At 45.4% G+C, this 12,025-nt stretch overlaps 1 protein-coding gene across 1 annotated transcript in view; it reads left to right on the forward strand.

Annotated features, from left to right (window-relative positions):
* Positions 1–3,332: 3,332 nt before the first annotated feature.
* CACNG4 (calcium voltage-gated channel auxiliary subunit gamma 4) overlaps positions 3,333–12,025 on the forward strand; it is a gene marked incomplete at both ends in the record, with an annotated part of 37,257 nt that continues 28,564 nt past the window's right edge. The window contains one exon of the mRNA XM_084298412.1: positions 3,333–3,555. Within this exon, the coding sequence (XP_084154538.1) occupies positions 3,333–3,555 (223 nt within the window). The remainder of the gene's footprint in view (positions 3,556–12,025) is intronic.

Consider the following 12,025-nt stretch of genomic DNA (forward strand, 5'->3'; position numbering starts at 1 on the left):
ATATATGAAAATATAGCTCCATAAACAGCTTTAATATTTCTCCTTCTTAAATACACTTCAGACATAAATGATACCTTCTGCCACATCCCATAGTCCTGGAAGGTTCTTTGCTGGGGCTGGAGATCTTTGCTAATATTGTGTGTTGAAAATCCCACCATTATCCTGTGTATAAAAGACCATCTGACACAGAACAAAATGTATAAAACATTTCTCCCATTCTTCATATGCAGCATAATCTAAAGGAAATGATTAAGAATGATTTCTTTCCTAATATCAGTATCAGGTTAGACAGGAGAGATATGAAGACCTGTAGGAGATGACAATATTCAATTATAGTGATGCGCTCATAGCTTTAGGACATTCCTAGATGCTAAAAGTCATTCTCACATGCACAGAGCTAAAAGCTGAGAAAGGACAAGGGAGAATGAAATATCTGTTCCAGGCTTTGATGGCAGTTAGGCTGTATCTACATCAAAAGCTCTATTTAATTGAAGTGATTATTTTCATTCTGAGAAAGAACTCCCTGGAGTTTTTCTTCAGCAACTTCCCAAAGTTTCTTGCAGTGAAATCCTAGTGTTGTTTTTCTAGACGATAGATTTAAAAAAATAAAATTAAAAAAAAAAAAAAATCCAGTGTATTAGAGCCAATGTTTGGCAATTAGCAGCAGAAGCAGTAATCCTAAATGGAAACATCTTGCAGTTTTTGATATTCTTCTGATAGAAGTGGTGTCTCTGGGGCAGAACTTTGTTAGTGACAGCTCTCACTGAATTCACTTAAATCCAAAGTTTCATCACCAAAATAACTGCTTTTCAGTTCAGAAATAAAATGATCAGTCACAGGATTTCATTTAAAGCTTTGAGCATCAACAACAAGGAATGAAAACACTTCTCTTGTGTAAATATATATATATATATATATATACACACACGCATATTTCTGGGTTTGAACACATGCCCTTGCACTGTGAAGCCTGGGGGGAGGAGGGCAAAATTACAGAGAGAAGACATGGGGCTTACTCTTCTCCTTGCCATGAGTTTCTGCGTCTGTTCTGAGCTTAGAACAATTGGGTCTTAATTCTGATTGAGGATGGAGGATGCTGCTGCAGTGCAAAACACCCTGCCAAGGCTGTTTTACTGCTAAATTCAACAGCAGTATTATAAGGCTGTATCACAAGCAAAGTCTGCAAATCAAAGGTTTCATGACGGGCAACCTTTACTACATATAGTGGGTCAGATAGCTTTCACATTTAAGAAAAGACTACATGCTTTTTTGCTATTGAGGAGCATAAGCACTTTTGCCTTCCTTCCGCCACGAATGGAGATTATTCAATGGTTGGATTTAATGAATTCAAAATCCTTAGAAAATCACTAGAGCCAGACATCAATGTAAAATACTCCACCAGCTTTCAGTAGTGGAATATAATATTAGCTCTCCCACAATCTACTTCATGCATTTCAAAAGAATAGAGAACATTTTTAAACTAAAGAAGATAGCTTGGGCAGAAAATGATTGCCTGTCTTGGATGCTTCTCTGTAACCCTTTAGGAGTCTGAGAGCTCTCGCAGGGTGAAAGAAACAGAAACAACAGTTTTATTTGGAAAAGTGCTGGGGGAGGGGGAGACGAACAAGTGATTTTTTTAATGATTTCTGTTAATGTACTCTTACCTCACGCAACTATAGGACTTCACGAGATGGGTGCCGCGGGGCTGGTGGCTCCCAGCCCATGGAAAACCCCCGAGTTGTGTCCCCCCTTTCTGCTGGCAGAATCAGCTGAGAAGCCACCAGACCAACCCCATTTCATCCTGCCTCTGATTGCACGTCTGGACTGGGAGCACGGGAGGCTATTTTTGCACCAAGCAGGCACACTGCCCCAGCTACAGCTCGCTCAGCCCTTCCACTGCTCCTCGCTGGGGAGAGCTGGCCATGAGCAATACTGTAATGCAAATAAATAATATTAACTAAGGCTCAATAGGTTTAAAAGCTATGGAAATAGCTTCTCTCCTGCTGTTTCACTATCTCATTTTCCCTCTCTGTCCAAACCCCCAAAGCACACAGGTACAAGCATATATTTTAAATGAGAAGTTTGTTGAACCTCATTAAATTTAAATGCTCGATTCGGTTTTTCTGAACGAGGCTTTGCTCTGCTTTTGAGTTTACCTGCCTTCATTCTTCCATCCCTAATGGAGACATTAATTTAGAGGGTGGTTTTGCAAAGGCACCATTGGACCTATAAACTGCAATTGAAAAGTAAAGCATAATTTATACGCTTAAACCTAGCATCTAACTTCGGAGCATTTCTGTGTTTATGGGCTTTGTGTCTGAGCAACTTGCCAAGTCTCTGTGAAGTGAAGACCGGCTTTTAATTTGTATTTGCTTTTTGCTTTCCCAGTTTTTGTGAAAAGGACGAGCAGCTGAAAAGCGTCTCTGCGTTGGTATGCTGAGCGGTGGAGTCACACAAGCACCTGCAGCCATCCACGCACTGCTCGGGAAGAGCGCTGTATTTCTCGGGGTTTGTAGCTCTTGTCCTCCCACTCCCTAATTCATATACATAAAACTGGTGTGCTGCCACGTTCCCTCCACACAAACGCATTAGCTGATCAGGAAGGCTTCCCATTCATCTGGCTTGTCACTTGGATGAGGTGGAGGCAGGACCGACTTGTCAGCTCGCGGTGATGGGAGTCAGGGTTGGAAGGCAGAATAACGTGGTTTAAAAAAAAAAAAAAATAATAATAATAATGTTTAGATATTTCTCCCCTTGGTTTTCCAAAAGAAAACATTGCCAGGTGCCGGTTTCTCTCCATCCCCTCCCAAAGAGGAGAAAACCAGCAAGCCACCCACTTGCCTCCAACCTCCTTGCGTAACTGCCAGCGGAGCGAGGCTGCGGGAGGACGGCGAGGCTGAGACCCCCGTACCATGGAGGGGCTTTGGGGAGGGGGGGGCTGCAGCACCTTTAGCCCCGACCCCTCGCGTTCCCAAGGGCTGCGCGCCCCCAGACCCCCGCGCACACCCCCGGACACCCCCAGCCCCTCATCCCCAAGCCGGGGGGGGACCGGGCGGTCGCTGCCCACCCCCGGGGCGGGGCGGGGGGCGGCTGGCGGCGGAGCCCGGCCCCGTGGTGGGGCGGGGGGCGGCGGGCAGGCAGGCAGAGGCAGGCAGGAGGCTCCCCCCGCCGCCTCCGCCCCCCGCCCCGTGACTCGGCTGCCTCCCGCGGGCGGCGGCTGCTGCTGCTCCCGGTGGTAGCGGTGCCGGTGCCGCTGCCGGTGCTGGTGCCGCTGCCGGGCGGTGTCGTGCGCCCCCCGCCCCCCCCACCCACCCCGGGGACTATGAAGCACCATGGGGTGGTGTGACCGTGGCGTCCAGATGCTGCTGACCACGGTGGGCGCCTTCGCCGCCTTCAGCCTCATGGCCATCGCCATCGGCACCGACTACTGGCTCTACTCCAGCGCGCACATCTGCAACGGCACCAACAGCACGGCGGACGAAGCGCAGGGACCGCCGAGGAAGGCGAGGGGAGACCTCACGCACTCGGGGCTCTGGAGGATTTGCTGCCTCGAAGGTACCGGGGCCGGCCCGGGGGGAAGCGACTTAACCGGGGGGAGGGAACCGGCTCCGTGCCCGGGGTCTCCGGGCAGAGCCCAGCCGGAGCCGGAGCGGGAGCCGCTGCCTCGGACACGGCCGAGGAGGAGGAGGAGGAGGAGGATGGCGTTGCCGTGGCAACCGGCATCTCCGAGATTGCCATGGGAACCGGGCGGCGGGATGCGGAGCTCGGCCCCGGGGAGCTCGGCCCGGGGGGGCGGCCCCGCTCCGCGCTTGTCTGCGCCCCCCCCCAGCAACAGCTCCCGGCTGAGGGACCCCGGGGGCTGCGGGGCTCGGGGGGATCCTGAAGGTTTGGGGCTTTTTGGGGTTCCGAGCCCTGCAGGCTTCGAGGCTGGCGCGCCCCCAGGGTTTTGGTTTCAGGGGTTTGGGGGCTCAGCTACAGCTCTTGGGCAGGACAGCGGGAACCCAAGTTCCTCCCTGTCCACCCTCAGAGACACCAAGAACCCGTGTGAAGGTGTTGCTGCTGTCTGAGTGCTTCAGCGTGGGCTCGGGGTTACTTAACCCGGCCCAAGGGTCGGGCACTGAACAATGTTAACCAAAAGATTGAGGTGGGGGGCATGATGCCCCGCTCCCCGCAGAGGCCAAACATGTGGCTCTCTGAAAATGGGCTGGCAGAGGAGGTGTGGCGGGTAGCTACCGGCACAAAGAAGCACATGGGTGTTCAGAGGGATTGGCAGGGCTGATAGGAAAGCCCAGATGGGAAGCAACATCTGCCCGCTGAGTGTGGAGCTGTGAGCGTGGGACGTGGGCAGGTCCCCATGGCACTGGGTATGGGGTCCAGGGTGCTGAGCCCCCTCGCTGCTGGGTTCATCCAGTGGTTGCTGCTAACAGGCAGCACAGTGAGGAAAGCTGTTGGCTTTCCCTGAGCTGCTTTGGGGCTTGTGGGGCGGGGGTATGCCGGAGTCTGCCTTGGTACAATAAAGCGCCTGGCACAGCGGCTGCAGCGCACCTAATTCAATCAGCACAACTTAGCATATATGAACTTTCCAGACCTGGTTCCCTGCTTTATTCTAACTGACAGACGGCTCAGCCCAGAGGAGTCCAGCTGGAGCTGAGGGACTGGCAGATCTATTCTGAGGGCTTTTCTCTCAGAAAAGGCCGTGGCATTGTAGGAGCACCCAATTGTCGCATCTCTTCACATCTTCTCCTTTTCCTAAGCATTCAAGGCTGCAGTGTAAGAAGTAATTTTCTCTTAAAATATCAGATTTGCTACCTAGTAATAGTATGCATACATAGAAAAGCTGCAGGTCACAAAAGTATTTTTAGACAAGGAAGAGGGAAAGAATTACCAAAATGTTAAGTTGTTCTGGTGATGATAACGCTTGGCTTTGTGATGCTTAAAGGAAATGTAACTCTCGGCATGGGCTTTCGCGACACCTGGAAAATGTGGGTTTACCTCTGAGAGCCTCTGAGTTAGCCTGAGAGATGCTGAGCATCCTTCACTTGAACCAAATCTTGTGATCTTAGCTGGGCTTGTTCTAGTGTCCCCAGGCTCTGCATTTCACGGAAAATAAGTTGGTTTGCGTCTTACGGGAGGTGCCGGGCATGCTGTGCTAGACCAGGCCTGCTGTCTCCAGGAGAAATCCTGGAGGTTACCGCCAGCAGGCTTTCTGCATGGTCCTCCAGGAACCTCATTCATAGAAACCAAGTGCAGCTTTTGCCGAAAGCAATGGAGTTTTCGCCTGGATTTCCACTGAGCTTAAGTCAGAACTTTATAAAACGAGAAGTCGGTGAAGTCTTGAGGAATGGGCAGGGTTGCAAGCGGTGCCCTGTGATGTTCTCTGAGCTCCAGGGCACTGCCTTAGCCTTCCCGAGCATGTTCAATCCACGGAGGTGTTTGCGGAAAGGTTGCACCTAGCAGTGGTGTGCGGAGAGACCTTAAACCCTCATCAATTCAGGAGACAAGAAAGTGTTTCATGTGACCCCCTCAACATCAATTGAGCTTTTCTTCGCAAAATTCAAGTGCTCTTAATCAAATTACAAAGTTGTCAAATATGTGCTCAGAATGAGTAATTTGAGAAAACCATCGTCTGCTCACAGATAAGAGAAACAGAGGCTACGTTCTCTCCTACATTTTCATATGGCCTGTCATAAGATAAAATATACAGATACATGAAAATATTAGTGTTCTAAACCATGCCATAGGACCTTGATTTCAACATGGAAAGGTGCGTCTGTTTCACAAAAGAATTTAACCATTTCTAGAAGCAAATTTAAAACACCGTCTCCTGGGTTGTTTCAGAATGCCACTCGTTGTGAGTGGATGGCTCTTTTAGTAAAACTGAAGAAACCGTTACAACCCTGAGAAGACAAAACAAGAAAATAATTATAGATTTATAGATCTGTTATAGATTTTTATATATGATTAAATGGTCTGGCTTCAAACTTATTTTTAGATATATATATTTTTTTAATTTTGGAATAATAATTATGAAAGCCAACTTAATTTGTTGTAGTGGTCTTAGGCACCATTTCACTCTCACCTCAAAAAAAGACATATTTAAGACACAAATGTGCAAAGGCTGGAAATATCTTGAACAGCCTCTTAAATTGCTGTTGACATGAATAAAGCATTACACAGAGTAAATTTCAGGTCAGTTGAAAATTTCCATTAAAATGTTTCTCAGCTATATCCATGAACCAATCCGTGTTCTGTGTGATTGAACAGTCACCCATTCAGTATCCCGAATTCCAAGATTTCAGACAGAATTGCAGAAACAGAAAGGAAGAGAATAGCCTTCCAACCGATTTATTAGGTGTTCCTCAGCATTTTTCTTTTTCTCTTCTTTGGGATAGCACTTCAAAACTGCTATCAAAACTTGATAGCAATCAAATTGCCATCGTAATGATGACTGGAGTGATAGAGTTTGGGGATCCAGCATATTGTCTTTGTTTGGGGCTGCGGTTGTCTTGGGGACAAAATCATGTTTCAGCACTCGTAGCCGGTACTACTATGGAGCTTAGTCACTCAAGAAGCAGCATTAATGATACATTAGTCAAACTCTCGCCTATACAATCCCAATTTTGTTCCTTTAGTATGTTTGTCAAAGGTGGAGGTAGGAGGCTCATTGAGTGGATTTTAAACAATAGCAGTATTTCTGCATGGATTTAAAACTTACAGCTAGGGTAATTATTTAGGTAGGAAACTGTTTAAAGTAATTCTTGGTATGAATGTGCGTGCAGCACACTTGCTATTCAAGCAAGTCTTTGCAGCGGAGCTCAGTAAAATGGTCAAGGGGTTCTCTGGTGAAGTTGGGTTTTGGTTTTCTGGGGCCACACTGGACCTATATTAACTGCAATTTTGATGGCTAAAGGCAAATTCTCACTGGAGTGAGGTTTCTGGTGAAGTCCTCATGCATCCATCCTGGCCACAGCCGAAGTCTGCACCCCAGCCCACAAATAATAAGAGCAAATCAGCCCCATTTCACGTGGCTCACTGTCCAGGAGGTGAAGAACAGAGTCTTGCAAATGCAGCAGAGGGTGATGCTGTGTTTTATGAGTAATCCCGTTGTGGTAAAGCTAACCTGGAGGATTAAACCACTATAATTTTCCAGCAGCCCTTATTCCTACGGTAAATGTCCAGCACTACTATGTAAGCTTCACACAGTCTTACTCATAAGGAGGATCTGCTATTAAGTATTTACCTAGAAGGAGAGAAAAAAAAAAAAAAGATTTTAAAGCACCACTTTATCCACTGAAACTGCTTATCTTCATGAACAATCATGCTGAAGTTAATAGGACTGCTCAAACAGAGAGCTCTGCAGGCCCCGTGACATCTAGATATGAAATCAAGTAATGTACTTGTAATTTAAATTTATTCAAAGAGTATTTTATTAAACACTTCAGAATATGAATTGCTTTGAACCCATTGTGTCTACTGCATTCGGTATTCCCTGTTTGCCGTTTATTTTTAAGTGGTGAGATTGGACGTTTAATTCACATGGAACCATTTGTCCTTCCTGTCTGGGTAGCTGAAAATCTATAATCAGGAGAGAGGATTCGGTGAATCTTTTATAACTTGAAAACTTGCACAAACACACATTTGCACAATTATTTGCAAGTCTTCTGGCTTGGATGAAGGTGCACAAACACAGGGCCTGTGGCACGCGCATGCTCTGCTTCCATGGATACTCTTGAAAACAAAATAAAAATGCTTATACAAATGTTTGAAGCAAGCAAATAAAGGAAGCCTGCCATCCATCAGTGCTGCAAATTCATGGTTCATCCAAAAGGAATGAATATTCTTTAGTATTCTCAAAGCAAAGCGAGGAAGTCATAGCATCACCACTGTTTATAATAAACTAAATACAACGCAGGCTTTATTTTCAAATGCTATTTCCAAAGTTGTACATGTCCAAGAGCAAATTTTATATCACTTTAATATCAGACAAGACCCTTGAGGTTATATCCACAGGCACAAAGATGGTTGGGCTTCTCAGCCTTTGCAGGCGTATGAGCCTGTGTTCACACTATGAAACATAGTGACTGCACATGGAGAATACACAAATGGGTGTCTCTGCCATGGAAACTCGTTCCGTGTATGCCAGAGCCTGTTTCTTGGAATATATATATATATACGTACTGCATGTTTTATATATATATATATATATATATATATATATATACATACATATATATATATATATGTATTGCGTGTGCTTCATAGGTCCCGAAAGGTGAACTACTTTCCAAAAATCTTTCAAAACAAATTTAAACACATTAGAGAAGGACTCTTCTGAGCTTCAGCCTGTGTTTTCGTTCTTTATCTGCTCATACCATCTCTGTTTCCTTGGTAAAACACATGCTGCTGAGAAAGTGCTCGTGCTGCACTGATTGTTTTTAAATGCAATTCTTAGAGCTCCACCGACATCTTTTCAACAGTGTTTGAAGCAGTGGGGTTTTGTCAGAAAGTGATTGAGTGATTCTTGACAGCCTTTTTAGGTTAATTTCTTTCTGTTGTGTTCCATTTGCTAGAGAGAGCTTCTGAGTTTGGAGCAATCTTTGGGGAAACAGAGCTCAATCTCTTTAAAATATTGGCCGTAGTAAAACATATTTTAAAATACTGAGAAATTTTCTGCTGGAGGAACTGTCAGCAGAAGATGGATTAAGGGATTAGCTATTCTCTTCTTCAAAAAAAATAAAACACATCTCCTAATTACACCTCTTTGAACATTTGTAACAGAGGATCTCAGATGACTGTATTGATGTAACAAAACATCCATTCTTCCTGAGACACTGTATGAAACAGAGAGCTGAGGCTAATTGACTGAATATATGTCGCTTTAATGAATTAATTTGCTTTCTTGAACTTGATCTACTATATAGCCAGTAGGGAGCTATCAGGCTACACAAGGGTTTGGGTTTTTTTCTGTGGCTCTCAGTGTGCCAGCTAGCCCAATGCTAAAAGTCTTTGGAACCCAAAGACTTTCTGTGCATTAGCAATACTCCCTGAAGGCTGTAAACCCACGAAAGCGTATTTGTAATCCAGCTGTAAAGCTTTCTCATCTGTGCAAGATGTAATGTGGATAATAGTCACTTTACCTAAGTTTCAGAAATGTCATGTGAAAAGAGTCAGGGATGCGCTGGGCTGTGTGCATTGGATACCTGTGGCTGTGGTGTGCTGTAGCTACTTTTTTTACTCTGTGTGTAATCATACTGCGTGTTGCATCTGGTTGGCAGATGGCATTTGTGGTAGCATCTGTCAAAGCCATAGTAAGTCATTTTGGGGTTCTCAGTGACCTTTGCAATGTAACATAATGTAATCTTTGGGCTTCTTCCAGCTGCCATTACCTTTTACTGACCCCTCTGCCGTGGGCTTTTATTACTTATTTTAGATAGTGGCAGAAGCTCGTGGCCATTGCACCCCTTCAGGGCTTGCTCTGCCACCTGGCAGCTCTGCTGGCTCTCTCTAGTGTCAACTGGTAAAAGAGGCAAATGTGACAATGTGGTTTAGTTCCTGTAAAATTCCAACACAGGAATTATTTCTCTAGTGGATGCTGTCACATTCGTGGTGTCAGCCCACAATGCTTCTGCTCAGATCACACTGTCGAAGCTATAGCTTTGGTCACGGTCTTGCCAGGTGCAAAACACGTGAACCTCCTTAAAAAGCAGGGGGAGAAGGAGTGCATGTCTGGTACCTCCATTCCATAGCTCTGTACATCTTTACAGAAACAGGGAAAAGAGGAAAAACATCAGGAGGAGAGGCTAGCGTGTTCATCTCCTTTTTTTAATTCTTTTGACGCAGTCAAAGCACTTATGTACTCGGTGTAATTTGAAGTCTGTTATTAATACCTCTGCGCACCCAGATATTGAGTTGGTGGCTGTGTGGTTTGTGTGTGAAGGAGCTGAGAGGTGACTTCTGCATCCCAGAAATGGAAATGGAGAGGGAGGAGGAGGCTGGGCTTTGCTGCATTTCCTGCGTGATTTGGGGCCAGTCGCTTTAGCTTTCTGTCCCTGACTGGGAGGGACGACTGCCTTTTTCCCATCCACTTTCCTCCCATACTAATAATAAAAGGGAAAAGATGATGTGGAGAAACTGGGACGTGATGGTAGGGCTGCCCAGCTCAGAAAAGGCGTGTGAGCTCTAGTTTAACTGGTTTTGAAGCGTTTTGCTTGCAACTTATGTTTTATACATGCAACATTTTGTTTAAGCATGTCTTCCTTGAGGGACAGGATTAAGTCTGGTTTTCCACCTACGTCAATTTAAACTGCTTTCTAGGAAGCTGGTGGAATTATGCCAATAGCAAGCCAATATAAGAGGAGGGATCGTAGATCTGTCCCTTCAATTGGACCTTTTCCTGCTGCTCCATCTTTTTTGAGCCAAGAATCATCTCAGGCAATAAATCATACTTTCCAACGTTTTTGTCACCCTGAAAAACTGGTCCCGCTTCAAAACATTACTTTGTGCTTATCTTCATTTTGGATTTCTGTTTACTGGTATTTATTATGTCGCAGACTTACGGTTCAGCATCCAAATTCTTACCAACAGATGGCAAGGCAGGATGCACAGGAGTAGTAAAATAAACAGGATAAATGCACAACTGCCCATATGTCTGAGAGGCTGCTACACATTTATGACTTCAGAACAAAAGGTTGTTTGCTGTAGACAGCCCTAATGCCGTGCAGGGCTCCTCTCTATTTTCTGCCTTGCACTAAAGTGTCTTACTTCTTCGGCATATTTTGATCAGCTAAATTACAATGCAGTTTGTCCTCCCTCTTCTGCTCCCACATCGTTATTGCCTTTATTTATTTGTCTTCACTCCAAAATCACGTCAGTTTTTTACCTTAAATATTCTAGAGTGGAAGGTGGCTCTTTCCTGGCCTTTGGCTTGTATATGTTCTTTCAGAGTAGTGGTTTGCTGTGTGGAGGGGCACACAGAGGTGCTGGGAACCAGAGCAAAATTTGAGACTGTGACTCTCCCTATATTGGGATTTATTATAATATTAATGATGTGTGGCCTCTCTATCCTCTCAAAATAGCAGGCCTCAGGGCAAGCTGCCTGCAGGATGGATGGCCTGGCCCAGGCAGACTTTAGCTAGATTTTCCTTTCAATCTGGGGGAGTTTTTGCCAGTTGTTGCAAGCTGTGGGTCAAATGCAGTGAAATCATTGAAGTGGTTCTTGATGTAGCCTGGCAGATAGTCCAGCCCCTCATTCTCCTCCTTCCCGTGGCACCCAGCAGTCTGAACATCTTTGTTCTCTTCCTCTTTTTCCCCCTCCTTGCTGAAACGTTTTAACTTTCCTTCTGTTAAAAAGGCACTGTCTAAATTAGCTTTTCAACAACAGTGCAAGAGTCTGCCTTTAGAAAATTGGTAGATACTGCCCCAGGCAGAAATCCAGGATTTTTAATTTCCTTAACTCTCAAGCATCAACGTGCCCTTCTGCCAATGAAAAAAATAAAATAAAAATATATGATCATAGACTTGTCAAAAAGGAAGAGATTGGGGTTCTCGCTTCTCTCCCTGTCTGACTTCATTTCACATGTGTTTACAAGGCTCCTGCTTGGAGAGCTTAGCAGCAGCGTGGTCAGTTCTTCTTCAAGAGAGCTGAGCCCCTTCTTGTCAGCCGTGGTGTGTGAAGGAGCACCACGTTACAGGCATGCTGTCATAACACAGAGAGGTGGGCAAAGGCGAAGCACGTTATGGAATGATAGGATTTCCTGCGCAGATTGCCAGACACTGATATGAATTAACCTCTTTTATTGTTCTTTTCCAAGCATTCCCCCTTTTAATTGCTGTTTTGGAATTGTGCCACTTAGATCTGCCCTTTGAATGCTTCTCACTCAGACAGTCCCGTTAGCTCACTGCTGCCAAATATTTCAAAGATATTCAGAGCCGACAAGCATCCCCATCCGACTTGAGGGGTACCTAGGTCTGTGACGAATTGCCACTTGCATTTAGCTGCCAGGGTGTTGTGTTTTCTTTTTTTTTT

This window comes from Netta rufina, assembly GCF_964035555.1.
Source record: "Netta rufina genome assembly, chromosome: 19".
Lineage (NCBI taxonomy): Eukaryota > Metazoa > Chordata > Aves > Anseriformes > Anatidae > Netta > Netta rufina.